Here is a 25,406-nt window from a genome sequence, read left to right on the forward strand (position 1 = left end):
CAAAATGTCTGTTAAATATACAGGAAATCATCGCATGATAGACTTGATAAAGAAATCAATAGAAACTGAGTTATTGCCCTTGGATTCATATTTTGAAACGTATCATTGATTATTCATCTATAACTTAGACTTTTGAAATATTTTATTTTTGACAAGATTTTTTACAATAACTATAGGAAAAGACTCCAACAAAATTGATGTTCCTATCATACATAAATCTAAATAAATCATTGATTTTGCAAAATCTGATGACATCACAGGAGGGTGGAATTACTTTAATAGGTCCGAAATCTTCCGCACTAGTCTAAATTTCGCTGCTGTAATAGGCGAGAAACCACCCGGTGACCTCACTGGCGGATTTAGAGGATGTGTGTGTGTGAGGGGGGGGGGGGGTAGGTTACAAATCAGTTCGTACTATAAAAAGAGGGAAAATCAAATAATATCTATAATAATTTATTCTAAAAGGTGAATGTCAAAATACATAAAGTCACTTTCGGGAAAATCTGCGCAGTTTGTAAACGAATGTGATTGTGACGTCATTTTTTCCCCATGCTGAAAATCTACAATGAAATGCCGATAAGTTATAGGTTGGGTCAGTTGGACGTAATACACACGAATGTGATACACGTTCTATTTAGTGGTGTTACATAAACCCGATAAGTGAACTTTTTGTTAATAATATACGTACTGTACTTAAAATAATGTTCAAGTTTATTACTAAGTGTAGCAAACAAGGAGAAAACAACAACAACATAATTCAGAAAGTTTCTCGTTTAAATATATACTGATATTGTGTGACGGAGTTTGGGTACTCGGAGATATATGTATAAAAAAATTATGTATAAAATTAAATAAGCATTATATCCTGCTCTAATATTTTACACACATAAATAAATAACTATATATATATATATATATAATATAATTATATATATATTATATATACTTTACTAAACGTCTTCGTGTTTCATTTTTATTTTTTACCTATACTTTTACCGATCATTGCGAAAAGTAACCATTCTCTCTCTCTCTCTCTCTCTCTCTCTCTCTCTCTCTCTCTATATATATATATATATAGATATTGATATTGATTTTTTTTTATTGGCTATCATAATTTTAAAAAAAATTACTTCTTATTTCAAAAACGAGAAACATCTGTTGAGGCGAGGTTTGTGTGTAGGGGGGATTCAAATCTAAGAAATACAAATAGATGGGCTCAAATCACAACTCAATGACGAGCAAATAAGTTCGACTAGAAAGAATTTACTAGTGATAAATTTTGTCTCATTTGAGTAGTGTTGATAAAGATGTGTTTCTGTTTGTAAGAGGGGATGTAACTTCACCTATGAAGGCTAATTATATGGTTAAATTTTACTTTTAAAATCACTAAAATTCAGGAGCTTCCGGACAGGCCTTAGGACAGTCCCAGACCCCTTGCCTCTGGAAAAAAATTCCACTCATTTTTGTTTAAAGTTTCAATTTCACCATGGTCCGTTGATTTTTCACTTAATTATGGCCATTGGGCTTAGAAAACTAGCATGAATTATCAGTTTTCCAGTCTTTTTTTTTTTTTTTTTTTTGTGCTTGCAGATATTCATTTGATATTTGGTACATTGCTTTGCCAAAACACATTACAGATCAAGTTTATGTTATGGCGCTGTCCGTGCGTCTGTACGGCTGGTTGTCCGTCTCTCCGTCGGTCCAGGCTCATGTTTTCCGGACTTTTTTCCGTAACGGATGCATGTGCAACTTTGAAATTTGGTCACAATATCTCTCTCAAGAATTGTAAGAATGAGTTTAGGGCTATAAGTATGTTTAACAGTTTCCGGACATTTTTTCGTTACAGATACAGATATTGCCCTGAAATTTACAAATAAGTTTCCTTTTAGAGGAATACAAGTTCATTTTGTATTTCAGCTGGATTAGTCCCTCCGTCCGTGACCTACATTAGGACTAAAGTAGGCCAAACTGTTTTCCGGGCTTTTTTCATTATGGATACAAAATTGCCCTGAAATTTAGTCAAAGGCTTTCTCTTGGAGAAATACAAGTTCAGTTTGCATTTCAGCTCGATTGGTCAATCCTTGACCTACATTTCAGCTAAAATTAGGTCAAACAGTTTCCCAGGCTTTTTTTCATTACAGATACACGTATTGCCCTGATATTTAGTCAAAAGCTTCCTCTTGGAAAAAAACAAGGCCAGATTGCATTTCAGATAGATTGGTTCATCCTTGACCTACATTTGAGCTAAAATTAGGTCAAACAGTTTTTCGGGCCTTTTTTCATTACGGATACAGGTATTACCCTGATATTTAGTCAAAGGCTTCCTCTTGGAGGAATGCAAGTTGAGTTTGCATTTCAGCTGGATTAGTCCATCCTTGACATACTTTTTAGAAAAAATAGGTCAGACAGTTTTCTGGACTTTTTGTTTTCATTATGGATACAGATATTGCCCTGATATCTAGTCAAAGGCTTCCTCTTGGAGGAAAACAAGTGCAGTTAACATTTTAGCTGGATTGGCGCACTACGACCTACAGTACTTTAGGGGTAAAAGTAGGTCAAACAGTTTTCCAGATTTTTAATGTAATGGTGACAGGTATTGGTCTGAAATTTAGTCACAACCTCTCCCTTTCAGAGAAATACATAATCAGTTCACATGTCAGATGGATTGGTGCACCATGACCCACTTTAAGGCTTTCCTATTAAGAATGTGTGTTGTATCAATTCAGAGTGCACAATATGCTTCCAGGTTGAATTTCAGTGTCCGACGGGCGTATTATTGTTTGAATTATGTGAACTTACACTTTGTTTTGTATTTCAAAAGTTACACTCGGTTTGTGTACTAGTTGATTTCAGAAATTGTGATACAATATTGAAAACATTGCAAGGGCGGATTCAGAGGGGGCAGGGGGTTTGGAACACCCCCCCCCCTTCTGCAAACCAAAAAAATTAAGTTATTCAATTTTAGCGAGACTTTGAGTCATAAAGATATGAAAGGTGGATACTTACATGCAATTACATTATCCAAATTTATCAACACCAGTATATCATTTAGTTCTATGATAAATAAGACGAAACACTGATATATATAAATTTACGATATTTTGTCAGATAGAAGTATGTGTAACATAAAAGTTTTGTTTTAGAAGCAGCCAATTTAAATGTGAAAAAGAAGTGTCAGGAAATACTCAAAATGCAGGATTTTGCACCATTTACCGTAGAGCCTATGGTGTCTACTCTGCCCCCAGCTTATTGGGAGTAACCTTTAAATCAGCTGCGCCCCCCCCCCCCCATTATTTAAAATAAGTTCCGAGTATAGCGATAACAACGATTAGAACTTGGGGAAACAAGTAGTAAATAACAAAAAGCATTTTCATGTATAAAACTCTCTCAAGATCTCCCTAAGATGTTATGTACACAAGCAAAAAGGTGTAAATGGGGGTGGGGTGGAGATTGTGAAAAGTGCTAGACAACCCCTCCCCCCTTTCACAAATTCCTGGATTCGCCTATGCATTGAATGATATTTTCTATAGAAACACTGTATCAAAACTCTGAGATATATAATTTTTATTTTCTCCATCATTCCTCTCCTCCGAATATAAAATATTTGCTTAACTAATTTGAAATATAAAGAAACAAGAGGCCCATGGGCCACATCGCTCACCTGAGTCACCTTGGTCCATATCAGAAGATTTTCCATATCTATTTGCATGTAAAACCGTAGTCCCTATTATGGCCCCAAACCTACCCCTGGAGGCCATGGTTTTTGCAAACTTGAATCTACACTATGTCAGAAAGCTTTCATGTAAATGTGAACTTCTTTGGCCCAATGGTTCTGAGAAGAAGATTTTTAAAGATTTTCCCTATATATTTGTATGTAAAACTTTTATCCCCTATTGTGGCCCCATCCTACCCCAGGGGGCCATGATTTTAACAAACCTTAATCTGCACTATATCAGAAAACTTTCATATAAATCTCAGCTTTTCTGGCTCAGTGGTTCTTGAGAAGAAGATTTTCAAAGATTTTCCCTATATATTTGTATGTAAAACTTTGATCCCCTATTGTGGCCCCATCCGACCCCCGCGGGCCATGATTTTAACAATTTAGAATCTGCACTACCTAATAAAGCGTATCTATAAATTTCATCTTTTCTGGCCCTGTTGTTCTTGAGAAGAAGATTTTTTAATGACCCTACCCTATTTTTACCTTTTCTTGATTATCTCCCCTTGGAAGGTGGCCTGGCCCTTTATTTTAACAATTTAGAATTCCCTTTACCTAAGGATGTTTTGTGCCAACTTTGGTTGAAATTGGCCCAGTGGTTGTTGAGAAGAAGTTGAAAATGTGAAAAGTTTACAGACGGACAGACGGACGGACGGACGCCGGAATACGGGTGATCAAAAAAGCTCACTTGAGCTTTCAGCTCAGGTGAGCTAAAAAAAGACAATAGGATTGAAGTGTTTGTTACAAGTTAGCAACGCCACACGTGTTTTATTCAACAAAATGATATACTGAATACAAAAAAAAAGCATTCCGTAAACAAGGGTGTGGATCGATGGATAGGGAAAACCCCATCGTCGGAAAACACGGTTGATTACGTTTCGTTCCTCTCTCCATCACCCGTGGGTCCATTCATTCCTAAAGTAAATTGAATTTATTTAAAGTCGGCACTTTGCCCATTCAACAAATCAAAACACAAGCTTTGTAGAGCTTTTTAACTGACTATCATATAATATCAAAGACAAAGACACCTAGCATGCATGTACACATATACACAGATTAACAAAAGAATACAAAATAAAAACAAAACATTTCATGCAAGAATATGCAGATCCGAAAGCATAAGATTTAGAGGAAGAAATTAAATACTCCAAGCAAGAGTAGATGAATATGAAAATCATCATTAAAATTCAAGCTAATTCGCAATTTTTGTTGCAAATATTGCGAAAAGTACAAGCTATTTCAAATAGAAAGCTGGATAAATAGTATAAGAATTTTGAAAATAATTTAAATATCATTAAAATCAATAATGGTAGTAATTTAATCGTATAAATATTTCAAATTCCTTTCAGAACTGGTTAGACTTTACCGGTTTTCTACATGTACTGCAAGGAAATCTAACTGTCCCTGGGTTAGGCGACACATCACCGCAAAGGAGTATGCATCTTAGTAGGGCGTAATCAAAGCGACTACTGTATGAAGCATATTGTATACGACTTCCGGTCACACATCTGATAGATAAAATAAGAAGCGCCTGTAAACTCGCTCGTGCTCATCAATAAATATTTAGAAATATCGTCCAATCAAAGTAATCGTATAGTAACGGAATTCTTCTGATTTTAAAGGTAGCATTATCCTAACTTTGCTATGACATCGATTGTATACCGAAATTGGGCTGAAAGCGTCTTGTTGATTGGACAAATTCGCTCAGGGTGCACTATGAGCGCCCAATCAAATTGCCTCCTTAATTATTCATGAGAACGAGCGAGTAGGAATGAATGGACCCACGGGTGATGGAGAAAGTCACGTTCGAAGCGTAATCAACTGTGGGTTTCCGACGATGGGTTGATTGAATATTGTTTAACGCCCCTCTCGAAAATAGTTCATTCATATGGAGACGTCACCACTGCCGGTGAAGGGCTGCAAAATTTAGGCCTATGCTCGGCGCTTATGGCCTTTGAGCAGGGAGGGGTCTTTATCGTGCCACACATGCTGTGACACGGGACCTCGGTTTTTGCGGTCTTATTCGAAGGACCGCCCCATTTAGTCGCCTCTTACGACAAGTAAGGGGGTACTGCCGACCTATTCTAACCCGGATCCCCACGGGAATACCATAGACACAGGTAATACTTACATCATACCGAACGTCTCATTAATCTAACAAAACGCGTACACATGTTCGACTACACATGTATACTGGGTGCAAAAGCTTTCCTATGTGTAAAAGCCAATAACTGAATGAAATGAAATGGTACGAAAACCAACATAAGATAAAACTAACAAAATGATAAAAACGTGAACAAATGGTTTTACCCCAAACTGCTTTTGTGTCTACAAATAATAAATAATGTAGTTTTCCCGCGTTTCGAAGAATAACGGGAAAATGTTGTACATGTATGATAGGAACGTGTTAGAATGCCTAGATGCGTAGTAATACAAGGCGTGGCCATAGGAAGGCCTATATAAAGTGTCGATACATGTACATGTATCATGAGTAAGGTCATTCTAAGCCAGTCTCACGAAGAGCACGTAGCACAATTTTTTAAATTATATTTAATTATGGATAAGGTCTGATATTAACCCTTAGACGTTACTTAATTAACACTTGCTTTCGGACACAGGTTTCCATAGTTTTTTTTCAAATATTGTATCTATGGTTTTCCCTGGGCGGTTTTTAACGTCAATGATGAAAGGTTTCTTGACACTTTGTTATTAAATCCAGTTCTTGCATAAAACTTGTTCAAGTCATTTACCATGTAGTATAGTTGTTGTAAAGTTATTAAACGCCGGCTGCCCGACAAGCTTGCATGCCTTAATTACACCATAGCTGTGTATGTTATCTTGTACGCAAAAGGATTGCATTCACAGAAGCGTATACTATACGTGGTATTTGAATGCGTTTACTTGTGACCACATAGCAGCTAAGAAGCTCGTGCGCATGCACTCAGAAAAATCGGTGTCAAAAGATTGAAGGTAGCTCACTACACCCAGATATAGTTTCTCAAATCAGTACGAATTGATTTAATTATAAAAGATATGATGATATACAATAAGTATATATGCCAAAATATTCAAATTTGGATAAAACATGATTTTCAAATAGAAAATATTTCAACACATATGAATAAAGACTCTGGGAGATTTGAAATCGAGATCTGCGGTCCACTAGCCCAGTGCTTTAACCACTGAGCTACGATGATTGACAAACAAATCGTTCGATACAAATTATTTCACAAAACATTTAAATCGCCATCTGTGACGTGGTGTCATACAGAGTATAAGCTTTAGTGTAGTGAGCTACCTTAAAATGCCAGTAAAACGATGTCCATAATTTTTAGCTACTGAGATATCAGTATTGTTTGAAGAGGTGGAGAAAACAAAACTACAGTTCCAATGCTATGAAATCACTTCTAGAGTCATTGCTGTAAATTCAATAGATTATGTCCGGTCGAGGGGGAAAAAATGAAGAAAAAGTGGACCTTTCTAAGCTGTGACAGTAGGAAAAGGTTGTCTATGGGATATTCTAAACAAATATTAAATTCATCATAAAGATCGCATGTCGTGGTATACGAAGCTCATCACTGATGTCCACATCCTCCATAGTCTAATAATTCAAGTTCATTTTACTTGTAACGCGCAATTTGATTGGCTGAGACTGATGGAGGAACATACATTATTTTGTATAATATAACTTGCTATGGGGACATGATAAAGGTGTGATATTAATGCGCGGGTATTTTAAACTGTCATTTGCAAAAGGGGTCGTTTCCAATTAAAACAAATTGGAAACTTTACAAATGAGTTAGTTTTGTGTTTTTGCATTAAATTATAAGAAATGAAGCTAATTTTGACCTATGTTATACGATATATTGTAACTTGGTGCAGTTTACGCTTCTTATAACCCGCCTCCTATAACATAGGTAAAAATTAGCTTCATTTCTTAAATACTTTGTTTCAGTTCCCGAAACCACGTTCCCCCGAATAAGCTACCTACCTCTAGCAAAACATAGTTCACTATAGACTTGAGACAAGTATCTGGATGTCTTAAGATTTCTAACAATCTTTTGACAGTTTTGTGATGGATCTTATGATAAATTTTGGTCTTACGACAGATCTTATTCGAAGGATAGTTTTGTGAAACTGTCCCCAGATTAAAATAAGATCCGCTCATGTAGATCGCTACACTAGGATCCGAAGTAACCCAATAGAGGGTCACATTCGTATGGCTTACTTTCTACCCCATCAAATACATGCCAGATTTTCGCCAGCAATGTCTTGACTGCGTCCAATGATCGGAGGCTTCACACCTGTCAAAACGTGCAATGTAAACAATATCTGAATTCCACGGAAGCAAATTAGGGCCGGAGCAGTATCTTTTTTTAGTAATTGTTATAACAAATTAATATTTTTTTCATAACAGATTGATAATTTGGTAGAACAAATTACTAATTTGTTATTTCAAATTACTAACTTATAACAAATTACTAACTGTTACAACAAACTATTAATTTGTTAAAACAAATTATCAATCTGTTCTAACAAATTATTAATTTGTTATAAAAGAGCAGCATTTTGTTATTTCAAATTATTTAAAATCGTTGATTTCACATTCATTTTAACACAAACCGTACTTTACTCCTAGCGCACCTCAGTTCAGGTTGGATTTTTCCCCTCATCATGTTTTATCACATTCGTAAAGAATTTTTCTGCGATTTTTCGACCCAATGCTCAGACCATATACAGCTAGGATTACTTATGGATTTGTATTTTGGAGAAAAAAAACCCACCTTTGTGCCGCTGTCAAAAAATCCTTACCATCTATGTTTTATCAAATATCAATAATTATCGATATTTTTCTATTCTTCCACGGGTGGATCCAGGGCTTTTTGAAAGGGGGAGTTCTATCATTAATTTTTGGTTTTCAAAGCGACGTCCTTACCCTCAAAATGCGTTATCTTTACCTTCTTTTAGTAAACTTTTCTGATGAAGGGGGGGGGGGTGTTTCCAACCCCGAAAATCCCACCCCTCTGGATCCGCAATTGCCTTCCCTAGGGTATTGATAACTTGAAAAAAATCTTTAAAATGAAAAGCAGTAATGTGAATTGAATTAAAAAGTTTATTGAGTAAAAAGCATGCTAAAGAATATTATCAAATAATTCAACTTAATGTAATCCAACAAGAGGCTTCCAAGAGCCTGAACTGCTCACCTGGATGCACACGGTAAACACTGTATTTGTCAGGTGAGAAATGACTGGTGGTGTCTGATAGAGTAGATATAAGCAATTAATAGGTTAGCCTAATTATGCTATAACATTTCACCCAAATTAATATAAATATGATAATCTTTGCCACTCCCCCTTTAATCTGGGTTAGCCTAATTATGCTAAAAACATTTCACTCAAATATAAATACGTTAATCTTTGCCCCTCCCCCTTTAATCTGGGTTAGCCTAATTATGCTACAAAAACATTTCACCCAAAAATAAATACGATAATATTTGCCCCTCCCCTAGCTATAATATAGCAACATATATTTTGTAATGACTACCATCTTAAATGGTCAAAATGCTACAGTACACATTTTCTAAAGACACTATACGTACTAGATGACTATTCACAAATATTTTTTTAGCCTAGATTCTACAGAACTATGTTTGTTGGATAGAGAAGTCAAAATTTTTACTTCATGAAAGACAAAAAATGTTGATTCCAGTGGTTTATGATGAAGAACATTTTTAAAAGTAGGAAATGTACAACAAATCACAACAAACACCTCATGACGGCAGACATGTTTAAATCACACTAGTGCTGTCCAAATACTACCCCCACCCCTGGTTTTTTTTTCCAGAGAAGATTAAATTGCTACCACGTCACTAACAAACAACGCGAAGTACAGTGTATACAAATGCCAGACCTGCTACACTTAGGGGAAATGTGTGATGGCTTTGTTTTGATACAGATCTACGATATTGAGTATTCTCTATACCTCTGGAATGAGTTCACAATGTTAACATTAACAGTCAAACACAAGTAAAATGAAGAAATCTCCAATTATGATAAAAATATCACTTGTGCATCTTTATATGGTGGAGAAAGAGTGTATGAGATTTAAGAAAACTCTCTACAGACAGATAGGCATGCAGTGTACAATATACAATATGTACCCTGCCATAACTTTGTTTGCGGAGGTCATAATAAACACATACACTGAAAAACACAAAGATTCATGTATAACAACAAAATAACTAAACTTTATGAATACACTGACAACATCTTCCAGAGTACCACAATGCATCTACATTAGCATGTGTTGTACCACAATACATTTACATTAGCATGTGTTGTACCACAATACATTTACATTAGGTGTTGTACCACAATACATTTACATTAGCTCCACAGCATGTGTTGAAAAGATACAAGAAAGTTCGATTTCACTTACTTTGCCAAAGGGTTACAACATTCACTTCCTCAGAATATTGATTCCTTAGAACATTTTTGTAGCCCAAACATTTTTTAACAATACAAAACAAATACATTTAACATATATTATTATTTGCAATATTTCAGATAAAAATGACAGATAGTTTCATAAATTTAGAGAAATTTCCATCAGTCGTTCACAGTTTCCCTATTTAGTGAGTGTATTCTCCCAGGGTTTATACATTCCCTAGGGGAAACACAATAGAAACTAAATGTACCAAATATAAAAGTGGACTATGTCAGTGACATCAGTATTTCTGTTGCTTTTTGATTTGTTCCTTAAAAGTCTTGTCCTGGAAAATTTTAAAATTTCAGTTTTGTAGAAGCAATGGTGGGGTTGTTCAACATGCTTTGTCTCCTCTTTTAAGGAGATACATCATCAACTTAATTTCTAGGAACCTTACCTGTAATATATTTGGGGGGGGGGGGGTAGATTTAGAAAAATGTTTATTGAAGAATTTTTTTAACCAATCCAACCTGTATATATTATCCTTATATTAACCTTTAGAACCGACAGGTAGTGTAACAAGACCAAATTTTTTATAGGATACAATTTCTATCATGGCTACTCACCGGTAGTTAAACAAGACATTTCAAATTTCTGATTAATGGTGGTACATAAATACACGTAATTAAAGTGGATCACTGCTGAAAGATTCAAATGCAAACATTGTTGTTATTTATGACAAATCAGATAAAAGTTGTGTATAAGCTTTCCCAATCTGAATCCATCAAAATATTCATCCTATAAAACAAACCTTCAAAATATCAAATATAATTCTGACAATTCTCAAAGTTTAAAAAACACACAACCTGCAAGTGGATTTGAATCCAAACATTATAGAGGAATAAAGAAAACGTAAATTGTAGAAAAAGCCACGTACTTACACAAGGTAATCTATAAATGGGGGTGGGAGTCAACATTTAAAGAAGCACAGAAATAATTAAAAATATCTACTGAATATAAATGTACAGGTACTATCAAACTGTCAGTGGAAATTATAAATCTTAAATTTTAACTATGCTTTTACTAACTGACAATGTTATTACAACAAATACAATGTCAAAGTACATGTAATGAACAGAATATATCATCATATTATAACAACTAGAATTACAGGGAGCAAAAACACGGAAAGCTGTAGTACTATAGTAACACATCCATATATAGTTTTTGATGACCAACATATCTATATATAGTTTTTGATGACCAACATATCTATATATAGTTTTTGATTCAACTTTCACCATTTCAATATACCCTTTAACAAAAAAAAAAGTAACACATTAAAATTAAACATGCCTAGTATAAAATGTCAGTCAATACAAAACATGTACATGTAAACATCTCACAAATGAACTCCATCGAAAACAAATAGGAAATAATTATACAAAAGATCCTACAACAAGGAGTAAATATCAAATACATTTACAGCGTACATGTATTTATCAAACACATGTAGCCAGTATTTTCTATTTAAATCACAACCTAGGATATATGGAAAAGGAAAAAAAATGATACAATTAAGGAGTGAATTAAGCTTTCAAGTGAACACAGTGAAACGGAAATCAAAATGTTTTCTTATACACATATTTATCACAACACACTCGGCTACTTGCAAAGATGAAAGACAATCAATTTTCGGTGTATAAATAAATAAGTTTCCAAAGCATCAATATTCATTGCAGATGTGCAACTTATACGACTTGTATCAAAACATGTTGTGATGATTCTAAAGTCATTCCTGTAAAAGGAAGAAACGGAATAGAATGGGAGGTTTTCTTTGGAATCACAGCATGGATACAATACACTATTTATTCTTTAGTTCACTTTTCTTCGTTGATAGCTTTTGAATGAGACAATCTGAACGTAATCTCAATGTGTTATCTGACACTGAACATCACACCTGCAGTTATACGATAGATTAAATATCATAAATAACCCAAAACTAACTAAGAGTACCTGTCGATCATCTCCTGTTTTGATGTACATACTCTGATAATTTGTGTGAGAATCATATCAGGAATGATTTGTATATAAATACTAATTTTTGAAATAAATTTCTGTGAGCTATTGAGTGTCCACCGACGTAAATACTGGATGTATGCTGTTTTCCTCCTGATCATGTTTTGTGTGGAGACAATTTACATCTGACAATCACCAATATTTTGTGTGGAACTGCCTGAAGGGAGATAATTTATATCTGACAATCACCGATATCTGCCGAGTGAAGATCTTTGATACTCACTTAATTTAGAAAACCAACTGCAGTCATATTCAACAATATCAACAACAAAAATCAACGTGCTGGGTTTTCTAAAATTCCCTTTCTGTAAACATTGCAATCATATTCACACTCCCTGGATTAATCTTATTCATATTCCCCTGGATTAATCATATTCACATTCCCTGGGTTAATCATATTCACATTCCCTGGGTTAATCATATTCATATTCCCTGGGTCAATCATATTCACACTCTCCGGGTTAATCATATTCACACTTCCTGGGTCATTCTCAAACAAGACTGGTAATAGGATCCTTATTTTCCATTATAATACCAGCTTTTCCTGACCTTGATTACTGTGCTTATGGACAAACAGATGGAGATCATATGTCCACCATTAATGTCCTGATCAAATCATTCATTGTAAATGATCAACTCTGATGAATATCAATAGTTATCATAAAATAAACAACCATTTAGAACCATTAAAAGTAATCCATATGATCGGTGACAACTATAAGCCACTCTTGACCACAATCAGACTACACTTTAGACTGTACTCTGTATTATGATGTAGTCCATAAAATCTATTTCTAATATCTATATCAATTTTTGGAAATGCTTGAAAAGATATCAGTGAATAGAAACACATTGCTGTAATACATCACTAAATGAATTTGAATAATGACATCCTATATTGAATTCAGACAAATATTGCATGTGTTTGAGGGCTCACATACAGAGAGAGGCTTACATAAGCTGTGTAACAAAAACATTCAATAAACTCCCCCGTGCAAAAATAATCATGAACCAATCAAATTGATTCAAAAAGATCACAAAGATATAGTTCTCTTCAGCAGGCTAAACAGGCAAGAATAAATCAGATCTTTTTTCTTCATATAACCAATGAACATCTAGAAACAAAAGACTTTAAGACATCCGAGATGTCTATCAACAGAGACCTCAAAAACTCTACAACTTCATTATTGCGCAGGGGCTCCATAGGGATAGGGATTTGTAGCTGGAGGGTAGCCAGGCTGTTGTTGCTCAGGATAAGGTGGTGGGTAAGCGGTATTCTGTGGGGGGTAGCCTTGGCGAGGTGGTACTGGTCCCTGGGGGTAATACCCAGGAGCGGTGCCCGGCTGTTGGTAGGGAGGGTTCACCACCGGCTGTTGGTAGGGCGGATTCACCCCTGGTTGTTGGTATGTAGGTACTGATGTTACCTGCTGTGGTGGGGAAGAGTACTGAAAAACATACAGTTCATAAATTACTTACAGATAAAGATGCAAGCATTAACATTCATTACAATACAAAAAACAATTCATTATCATAGGTGGCATGATGTACAAAATAGTATCACGCTTAAATATTCAATCAACGACTACTGAAGTTTGGAAATTTTATACAATGCAAAAGAAAATAATTAATTTTAGAAAATGAGATGCAATAATGTAGCCCCTCTCCTGCTTGGCCGGGGGGGGGGGATAAAGAGGGCTACATTACAATAATTGCAACTACAACAAGAGGTACTGTGAGACCCCCCGCTTACCCCAAATCTCCCAAAGGATGTTGGTAATAGGTATAAACTACCTCTTTCTGAGTGTAAAAAACAAATGGCATGACACACCGAACCACATTGCTACTTCGATGTCCAGTGTGCGTGACCTTTGACCTTTTGACCCCAAAATCGATAGGGAACATCTTCATCCCATGGGTAGTCCATATGTATGATATGGTGACTGTAGGTGGAAAGGATAACGCTTTAGAGCCCGGAAACCATATTGCTACTTCGATGTCCAGTGCGCTTGACCTTTGACCCCAAAATCGATAGGGAACATCTTCATCCCATGGGTAGTCCATATATATGATATGGTGACGGTAGGTGGAAAGGATAATGCTTTAGAGCCCGGAAACCATTGCGTCTACAGACGGACGGACAGACAGATGGACAACCCGATTCCAGTATACCCCCACAACTTGTTGAGGGGAGTATAAAAATGTGTTTGTGACGTGTCTGTTTTGAAGTTGGAACAATTAGTCACTGAAGTCAATAAAGATAACACCCACAATAATGATAAATGATTTTCATCCCCTTTACCTTGACCACGCCCCCAGAACTCCGGTGATTAATAAAGTGTCTCCTGATGCAGAAAACAGCTATGCCGATTACAGCTATAACTGCAATGACACCCACAGCTACGCCAGCAATCCAGGAGGTGGTTCTGGTGATCTTGCACTCGTCTGCATACTCTCCGCACTGTCGGTAACCGTCACATTTCTTTCTGCTGTTTATACACTGCCCAGCATTACAGCGATATTCAGAGCTTGTGCATGTTCCTGTATAAATATTTTCAAGGTTAAGATGATATTTTCAAGGTTGGTTAAGACAATATTTTCATGATTTATGCAATACTTTTCAAGGTCAAGATGATTTTCTATCCATCAAAGTAAATGTGTAGTGACATCATGAAAAAACACTGCGATTTTGGTTTTTTCCCTTTGAAATGTCAACAGTCAGTGTTCATATGCTGCTTGTAAACCACAGAATTACAAGATTAACGGTGTACAATTACTGCTCATTAATTACATAAAGGACACAGAGCAGCTGAGGTCTACACAGAATCACATACAATCTGTATCTCTGACAGATACACAAAATCACATACAATCTGTATCTCTGACAGATCTCCACAAAATCACATACAATCTGTATCTCTGACAGATCTCCACAAAATCACATACAATCTGTATCTCTGACAGATCTCCACAAAATCACATACAATCTGTATCTCTGACAGATCTCCACAAAATCACATACAATCTGTATCTCTGACAGATCTCCACAAAATCACATACAATCTGTATCTCTGACAAATACACAAAATCACATACAATCTGTACCTCTGACAGATACACAAAATCACATACAATCTGTATCTCTGACAGATCTCCACAAAATCACATACAATCTGTATCTCTGACAGATCTCCACAAAATCACATACAATCTCTATCTCTGACAGATCTCCACAAAATCACATACAATCTGTATCTCTGACAGATACACAAAATTTTATACCCATGAAAACTGGATTGATTGATTGATGTTTTCCGCCACACTCAACGATTTTTCAGTTATCTGGTGGCGCCCAGTTTTTATTGGTGGAAGAGAGAACCCAGATACAATGTACCTGGGAAGAGACCACCGACCTTCCGAAAGTAAACTGTGAAACTTTCTCACTTCCCGGCATGAGCGGGATTCGAACCCGCGCCGACAGAAGTAAGAGGCCGTGTGATTTTGAGCGCGATATTCTAACCACTTGGCCAAGGAGGACCCCTGAAAACTGGAAGTAAGAACACAGTAATACCAATCACAACTTTACAGGTTTTTCCAGCAGGCTTAGGAGAGGTGCCTTACATGTACAACACTCATTAGAAGTACAAAATTAGTACAAAATGGATTCTTTCAACCATTCTGTGCATGGTGACAAATTAGTGATTATTAACATGTTTTAGATGTACCATGAGGAGATTTCATTATTTCTAGGGAATATTTACTGAAAAAAACCTAATAAATATTTTTTTTATTATTGCATTTTGATTTGATATAAAAATGGAGGTTAATATACTACACGTGAAATTGTTTTTCTGCTTGCCATGAAGTCCAGAGAATGTACAACTGACAGTAACACTGTATGTGTGGCAACTAGCGATGGAATGGTGTGATTTAAAGAAAGAATTCTTCATATATATCAACTGATTAACAATTGAAGTGTTAGTAAACATTCATACAAAACAATACTCCCCATGGTGACCGATTCAGTCCCTATTACTCTAGAGTCCATCACGCAAAATGTAAAATCCCAACTACTCCAGAATCCATTACACACAAGAACTATGTCCATATGAATGCCCCGCCCAATCTGACATTTGTAATGCAATATGGAAACAAGAGGCTCATGGGCCATATCGCTCACCTGAGTCATCTTGGACCATATTTAAAATTTTTCCCTATATGTTTGCATGCAAAATGTTGATCCCCTATTGGGGCTCAAATCTATCCCCTGGGGCCATGATTGTTTACAAACATGAATCTGCACCATGTCAGAAAGCTGCCATGCAAAGAACTAAGTTCGTTTGGTATCATATTTGGCCCCCTGAATTATTCAAAAATGAAGTACATGTTGAATCAAACTTCTACATTGCAAAATACTGACGGAGATACACACACACTTGTCTCAAAAATAAAACGAAACTTTGAAAATGTGTCACATTTCTACTACATTGACGTAGCCAAAATACGTACGGAACACAAATTTCCGGAAAATTTCATAAAATTTAACCACTTTTAAAGATATATGAATAGGTCCGCATAATATCACCTCTTTAAAATTTTCACACATGAAACATTTATGGTTAAGCATTTCATATATACAAAAAATTACGATGGTGATATTGTGCGGACCATACTTATTTCTTATTTTAACGTTCATATTTTTAGCGTTTTTACAGCATGGAAATACATGTCATATTTATGGATGTTGTTATATATGTGTTGTTACATAAGTTTACCTATATTTTGTTTACAAAAGAAAATACTCGCCTAACACCGCATCAAATGATAAAATTCCTAACACCAATTTAACGGGGCAATGTCACGATACGATATTTACATGTCTTCCTTTGTCAGGCTTGTGTTGTGTATTATATATTAATCATGCCATCTTACTTCCGTGTCCTGTAACTAAGCGAAATATACACTAGTTAGGAATACTTTGATATCAATTACTTTTAATTAATGGAAAATGCATTATATGAAACATTTTGCCAAACACAAAATGCTACTATTTCTTATTAATCTATATGGCTAAATGCTTGGCAGAGCACGAGGCCGATTTATACATGTACAATGCATTTCGGTATATAGACGTCACTTTTCAAAAGTGACGTCATGATGGGTTGATAGATCATTTTGTCAACTTACATACTACGTTACCTCAGCCGGTAGAGTGTAGTAGAAACGACCAATATGAAGATATTTTTCTTTTTTCATTTAAAGTAGAGCTATTTCAATGTAATTCTTATCTACTTTTTATTTAACTTTACAGTGCATATACTGTCGTGCCATACGACTATATTTAGCCCTAGGCCTATATCTGCAGGATTTGTATTGTTATAATTTTTAATTACCCCAGGATTCGTAACGTGTTACCCTTTCATGAATATTAGTATATTACCTATTTTATTACAGACATGTAGGATCGTTTTTTCAAGGGGGAGCGGGAAGCCGGAAAAGTTGACTTCACTATGTCTAAAAATAATACTTGTAAAATTCAGTGAAACAAAAAGCCAACATGTTCTTCAAAATCCTAATTTGTGGGGTGGGGGAGGGTTAGGGTTGACATACATCAAATATATTTTCATTAAATATAATATTGATTAAAGTTTACGTTTTCCCTAACTTCTAGTTCTTCATTCCGGGGGTTGGGGTTGGGGAGGGGGGGGGGGTGCTCCCTTCTATATATGAATTCATTTCATAACTCCTATTAGTACTACTTCGAAACTGCATTCTTACCATTCACTATTATTTTTTAAAAAGTGGCCTAGGGAAGTCACCAAATATATCTTTACTACAAAAATATACGTTGTTAAGAAAGCACCCCCTATTCTATGTGCCTGTATCATACATCGCTTTGTGTTATACACGGATAAATATTATAAATTAATATATTTTGTTATTTCGGTTGAGCATCACTGAAGAGACATAATTTGTCGAAATGCGCATATGGTGCATCAAAATTGGAACCGTATAAGTTTTACATTATAAAGTTATTTTCTGTCATATATGTACATTCGTGACAAATTATCGTTACACTGTGCATACCTTCGCCATTTCTGCCACTGTATGTAACATACCCTATCGTTATTATATACCGTGCCGTATCAGTGCACTTTTATTTTTGCCAAAAAATAATAATAATAAGACACAGCCTTCTTGTTCATGACGTCGCATAAAGTAACGTCAAAATGGCACAAAGTTATCGTAAACTATACTGTATTTATGTATGTATTATATGAAAATAAAGCTTCTTACGGACATATGATAATCATTTTATAATATCATATAGCTTATTAAAGAACTTTGGGGGATATCTTTTAATTTGAACACGGGGCCAAATTTGGCCCCAAACGCACTAAGTCCTTTGAACTTGTCTGAACAAATGGTTCTTGAGAAAATTTATAAAGATTTTTTCCTATATATTCACATGTTAAATTTTGATTCCCTGTTGTGGCCCCACTATACCCCCAGGGACCCTGAATCTAACAAACTTGAATCTGCAGAATGTCAGGAAGCATCCATGTAAATTTGAACTTTTCTGACCCAGTGGTTCTTAAACAGATTTTTAAATGACCACACTCTATTTTGCATTTTTGTGATTATCTCCCTTTAGAAAGGGTCATAGCCTGTTCAAGTTAGATCACAAATTATACAATATAAACAGAACCTTTGAAACACTCTTGTCTATTGTTATTTACTCAAAGCTTTATAACATTTAAATCTCAGTTGTTTACAAGTGATATCACACATAGATAAGATAGAAAACCTTTCTAACACTCCCTTATCAATATGCACTATTTCTGTGGTAAAATGTTCTAATAAAAGATGTGACTTTTTTCAAAATGTTTTTATCTTTAAACTTTTTGATTCAAGTATCACACATTCATTTCAACCTAGATATTATTCACATTTAACAAAATTCTAAGAAAATTGCTATAAATTAATATAATGGGCAATATTGCATTGGTTAAATGTTGCCTAGCTATCAATATAAAAGTTATCATTATTCAAAATTACTTCTAACAAAAGAAAAAAAAATTCTTGCATGAAATGCTGATCCTCATTATATACATGGATATCATAACTGATATGAAAAACACCAGTCTAACTGAAATTAGACTAGTCAATCTGCTCTTCTACTATATACCCTGGACATATTCCGAAAGGGGCAAAAAATTCTTCATTAATTGCTTTGAAACTGAGCTAACCACCAAATAGGAAATAGTGAGGTAAAGGTCACAGGAAAGGTCAAGGTAAAACAAATAATGTCACAGTTGAATAGCTACCACTAACTTATATCAGTGTAAGAGTTTTCATAAAAAATATTGTCAATAGTGACTTTGAAACTGAGCTAAACACCAAATATGGAAAAGTGAGGTCAAGGTCAAAGGAAATGTGACCTGTAACACCCCCTCTCAACAAGCTTTACACCAGTATCTTTCCAGTCCAAAATTATTGTCACGAATCACAATTTGGCAGATCAGAATATCTCTATTCTGAATCTACATCTGTATATGCAAGGCGAAGATAACGAACAGTGATCAATCTCATAACTCCTACAAGCAATACAAAATAGATAGTTGGGCAAACACGGACCCCTGGACACACCAGAGGTGGGATCAGGTGCCTAGGAGGAGTAAGCATCCCCTGTTGACCGGTCACACCCGCCGTGAACCCCATATCCTGATCAGGTAAACGGAGTTATCCGCAGTCAAAATCAGTGTGCCAAGAACGGCTTAACAATCGATATGAAACACGTCAGACAGCATTTGACCCAATACGAGGTTGTATTGACGAACTAGATCGTTATAACGACCATAGAATTTGCGAAATGCTGACTTCAATCGAGACTGTTGAAATCCCTGTACCATTAACTTGTTTGTCAGTAGCTTACCTCGATTTAAAAAAACTGACTATACCCAGAACAAGCTCTTGCATATCGAATCAGTTGAGATATATAAACACCATATGCAGGTGATAATGGAATATTGCTACATAAATGTGGGAAGTTGACGATGGAGAAGCTAAAATCATCCCGTTTGTCATACAGTTGAGTTGTTAGTTTGCCGTTAATGTCTACTTTCAATAAAATATCTAAGTATGAAGCAGAAGTGGACGACTCTGTGGTGTCCTTTATTTCCAGCTCACAGGGATATATCAAATCGACATATGAATGAAAGCTATCATTGTTAATAGACAAAACGTCATCGATATATCTAAAAGTCGAATTGAAGGTCACAGCGAGAGATTTTTGAATAAATTCTGCTTCATATGAATATAAAAACAGGTTAGCTAACAAAGGAGCACAATTCGTGCCCATGGGAATTCCAACAGACTGTTGGAAGACCTGATCACCAAAGATCACGAAGATATTGTCAATGAGGAACTCAAGCATATTTTTTATTTCAACTTCAGAGTACTTGTGCGTGGAATCAGAGTGGTGTTTAACAAAGTAAGTTTTTGAATGACTGATCACTAGATATGAATATTTCCGTTTTCCGTTTTTGTTGAAGAAGCAACTGTCTATGATGTCAAAAAGTCTAGTCTTTAATTTATCGTGAGGAATGGTCGTGTATAGTGTTGAAAAGTCATAGGTTTTAATGCTATTGATTTGGGAAAAATTCTGTGATTTCAAGTTTACTAAAAGTTCTTTAGAATTTTTTAGAATCCACATTTGATTAACACCACTTCTGGCATATGTAGTCGCACAGTAAGTTTGAAATTTCTCCTTCACAGCTGTTAACATTTTCGTGAGGAGCAAAGATAGGGGCTTTGTAGAGCACTTATATCTCTAATCAATCCCACTTGCGCCGGTAAGTGAGAAAGTTTCCCAGTTTACTTTTGGAAGATCGGTGGTCTCTTCCCAGGTACATTGTATCTGGGTTCTCTCTTCCACCAATAAAAACTGGGCGCCACCAGATAACTGAAAAATTGTTGAGTGTGGCGGAAAACATCAATCAATCAATCAATCTAATCAAGCTTCAGGTGGAACGGCATCAGAGGAATGTTGTCATTTTACTAACCTTTGTGAGGTACAAACCTTTATGGAATGTTGTCATTTTACTAACCTTTGTGAGGAACAAACCTTTATGGAAAGTTGTCATTTTACTAAACTTTGTGAGGTACAAACCTTTATGGAATATTGTCATTTTACTAACCTTTGTGAGGTACAAACCTTTATGGAATGTTGTCATTTCAATAACCTTTGTGAGGTACAAACCTTTATGGAATGTTGACAGATGCACCATCTTTGTGAAACATGATGATTGATTCATTTTATGTTGTTTAACGTCCCTCCCGAGAATTTTCCTCTCATATGGAGATGTCACCATTGCTGGTGAAAGGTTGTACAATTTAGGCCTATGCTCGACGCTTACGACCTTTGAGCAGCGAAAGATTTTTATCGTGCTACACATGCTTTGAGATGGGACCTCTGTTTTTGTGGTCTCATCCGAAGGACCGCCCCATTTAATTGCCTCTTACGACAAAAAAAGGGTACTGAGGATCTATTCTAACCCGGATCCCCGCAGGAATGGAATATCGTGACATGCTACTAACCTTTTTGGAATGGTGTCAGAAGCAGCTTGAATCCATCATCTGTTTTATAAAAGTTTGATTTGGATCTGAAAGTCAATGAATCTCCTCGAGAAATATAGGCCCCTCTTGGTTCCCTCTCTCCACAAAAGGTCTTTGACAGTCCTAAAATATATTTCACAGTCAAAAGTAATGCTGCAAATCATTAATCTGTTCAATATGTACGAGATGCTTTAACCTAGATGCACCATTTACCTTATACATGTTATTGTACATTACAAGAGCCAATTAAGCATTCAGTTAGTTTCAATCATGAGATAAAGTTTGGACACATCATTCACATAAATAAATTCCCTTTGCTTTAAAACATTAAATTAAAAATTTGTCTCCCTCTCGTGGTATTGGATACCAGAAAAAGGCCTTCTAAAACACTTGCAGTAAATTTTGTATTGATTTTCTGTGTAGTCATATTTTTTACAGTCAAAGTGGAGGAGGGGGTAAGTCCAATGGTAGATACAATAAATGATTGCTGTAGCCTTTGAAGGCAGTCAAACTTGACTCATCATCTAAAACTAGATCGGAAAAAAACTCTTCGAAATATCCGAGATTTCGATATATCAAGGGTAAATTACTTATCATGCATTTAGGTTTTCTTGTACATGTATTGAAAGTGATATATAAGAAGATTTTTTAAGATTTTTAAAACATATCTTTAATAAATGGTGATATTGGTCCCATCCTAGAGACTGAACTCCCGACCAAGGGGTCGTGATTTTCATAATTTAGATAGAGAGCTTCATGGACATTATAACCATGCATTTATCCCCCCCCACCACATGTCTGAGAGTATAGAATATTTTATCTTCACTATATGGCCACCCTAAAGACTGAACCCCGACCTAGAGGTCATGGATTTCAAAATTTTGGTAAAGGGTTTGCTAAATGGACATCATAAACGTACATTTGGATTATCTCCCACATGCACACGTAGGAATAGAGAAGGTTTTTTCTTTTTCAAATTTAGCATTTGTTTGCAATTTTTGTCCCACCCACAGAGAAGTTAGATAATAAATTTCACTATTTACATCCCTCTTATCCTAAAGAAGCCTTACATCGAAAATGGTAACCATAATTCGCCTAAAACTGTTAACGGAAGATGTGCGACAACGGATGAAGACAGTCACTTGGGTGACTCAGGTGACCTAAAATATGGTGGAACAATAACTTTTAATTGACATGGATAGTTGCCCCCAATATATGTTTATGTTGTGCAATATTCTCAGACATTCCTAATGCACACAGTAAGGAACATATGATTTATGATGATTTACAATCGAAATTCTGATAAACACGGTAAAAATCATCGATGAAAGCAATAACAAAGCCACTGATCCAAGCAATACTCGTGTATGATTGTTTAAAAATCGAACCGATATGTACCTATGTCAACGTCTTTGATAGCAATAATTCTACAATCGTTTTCCCGACACAAATCAAACCGGTCTGAATTTGATTTGTGATTTGTGGGTATTAGTGTATTATCGTGAGTAAGAAGAGGAATCCAAATTTTTCAGTGAGTAGAATTTTAATTTTGAAACCATTCGAAGGCTCTTTTTATTGCAGATAACTTATGCCCCACCCACACCCCTTGACTAGGAAAATCCAAGTTCTACTTGATGAGGTAGGAGAAAAAAGACATCCTAATTCTGGAGAATGATCTAAAAAATATGTAAAATAATTAAGTTCTCTCTCACTCTATCATTCAAAGGTTTAACTATATTAAAATAATGATTTCAAAATATTCATAAATTAATGTAATAGATAAATATTTACCAATAGAGTAAATTCAAACTCTTACCATAAACTCGGAAGACTAGAAACTGTAGTAAAACTTAGCAACTTAAAAATTAAGTAACCTAGCGGGTTGTCAATGTTCTTTTAAGAAAAGAGATACTTAGGACACGTCTTAGTCCTGAGATAGCCTCGTGAACACGCCTGCAGGTTTTTAAATGAGCACCACGTACACGGTATAAATGCGTTTGCAAATTCAACCTGAAACTTGGCCAAATTGAAGGCGCACCACCCCCTCCCCACTCCTCTTATATTAAGAATTGCTACTTATTCTGTCATTCATCTTTAGTTTATTGCAAAGTAAAAATAAAAATAAAAATGAAATAAAAATTGCTAAGATCCAAGTCTTCGATAAATCAAACCCACTAAATTCACATAGTTTTTACCAAGAGCCCCCCCCCCCCCCCCCCCATAAATTAAATATGATGATTATTGAAACTAATCAATTAACAAGTAAGGACAAACTAGTATAAATAACACTCTGTATACCTTTTCCACTGTTTATTCACAAAAGAATCATGTAGTTTTTACCAGACATTTGTTTCGGTAAATTTTTATGTAATATGATTTTTTTAAGGTTGCGTAATCTGTGCGTCCAAGTTTTGAAAGGCACGGTCTCTACAAACACTACAAATGACCAAATTGAAAATGTACACACATTTCCTCTCTCGTTTAAAATAAGAATGTTGCTGTGTCAACCTTGCAGGAGAATACATATCCATATATCTTTTAAAAAACATTTCCCCCATTTTTTAATACTTTGTTTGATATACATAACTTATGCATACCACAAAATTCATGATGTAATTTGTGTTGGATCCCCCCCCCCTTTTTTTCTGATGCTACTTTTAAATAAAATTACCATTTTCCTGACGATCAGTAATATTCATAACCCTGTAGGTTTATAATAAATTGAAATAATCAAACAAAATAATAAAACCAAACATGAATATTTTCTCTACAATACCGCTTTAGATTTTCCCGTCAGTAAACAATGGAGCTGCGTTGCAGTAGTGTATCCCCTAATCTATCTCTTTGCTACTGTTGGAACTATCAAATAAATCTGGCAAATGGCTCATTTTATCATTAGTTTGTCTTACAACCCAAGATATTAATAAAAAGTAACACTTTTCGCTGTATCAACGATAAAACGCAGTAAAAACAACTGCGCATTGAAAGTGCGTTATATTGCGTGATTGTGGGGCAAAGGTTTATGCGTTAAAGTGAGTGATTGTGGGGCAAAGGTATTTGCGTTAAAGTGCGTGATTGTGGGGAAGGGGGTTAAAGCTTTTTGAAATTGTCACCAGTACAATAAATTAGATACATTTTAGCGGTGGATTGTCAATTTTGCATAAAGTTGGTTTCGAAGTGAATTATTAGTTGGGGGAAAGGGAACAATTTTACGTGAGAGCATTGCAAACTTCGGAACTCTAAATGGTATACTCAGAATACACTAATCAAAGTTAAAACAGACAAATGCATGAAAACATGCATAAACATAAAACAGATTTTTCAGGCAATGGTGTTTTCGAAGGAAATTTATCATTGATAATTTGGTTAAGATTTTTTTTTTAAATGCTATAAAAATTTGATATGATATAGGTCATAAAAAGTCATTTCGATTAAGGCATACATGAAAATGTTTTTATTAAAAAAGTGTCAAAAATAAAATTAAAAACAAAGATGGGTTTAATATAATTGTCTAATACACCGTGACACAAAGCTGTTTTTATAGCGATTTGTCCTGCATTTCGGAAGA

The 25,406-nt window shown here is 35.3% G+C and overlaps 1 protein-coding gene across 1 annotated transcript; it reads right to left on the reverse strand.

Annotated features, from left to right (window-relative positions):
- Positions 1–13,209: 13,209 nt before the first annotated feature.
- On the reverse strand, positions 13,210–24,185 carry LOC130047367 (uncharacterized). The gene is made up of 4 exons (XM_056142118.1): positions 24,179–24,185; positions 21,821–21,961; positions 14,523–14,761; positions 13,210–13,668 (listed from the first exon to the last, which is right to left on the reverse strand). The coding sequence occupies exons 1-4, from the start codon at positions 24,183–24,185 to the stop codon at positions 13,408–13,410; spliced, it is 648 nt and encodes a 215-aa protein (XP_055998093.1). The 3' UTR covers positions 13,210–13,407.
- Between the last annotated feature and the right edge of the window lie 1,221 nt (positions 24,186–25,406).

This window comes from Ostrea edulis, chromosome 1 (genome assembly GCF_947568905.1).
Source record: "Ostrea edulis chromosome 1, xbOstEdul1.1, whole genome shotgun sequence".
NCBI classification, from domain to species: domain Eukaryota; kingdom Metazoa; phylum Mollusca; class Bivalvia; order Ostreida; family Ostreidae; genus Ostrea; species Ostrea edulis.

What these genes read in the sequence shown, in the direction of transcription:
- LOC130047367 (XM_056142118.1), bottom strand. An exon ending in TCTGACACCATTCCAAAAAG is followed by an intron (nt 14,762 to 21,820) that starts GTTAGTAGCATG and finishes ATATTTATACAG; the next exon opens with GAACATGCACAAGCTCTGAA. An exon ending in GTTCTGGGGGCGTGGTCAAG is followed by an intron (nt 13,669 to 14,522) that starts GTAAAGGGGATG and finishes TATGTTTTTCAG; the next exon opens with TACTCTTCCCCACCACAGCA.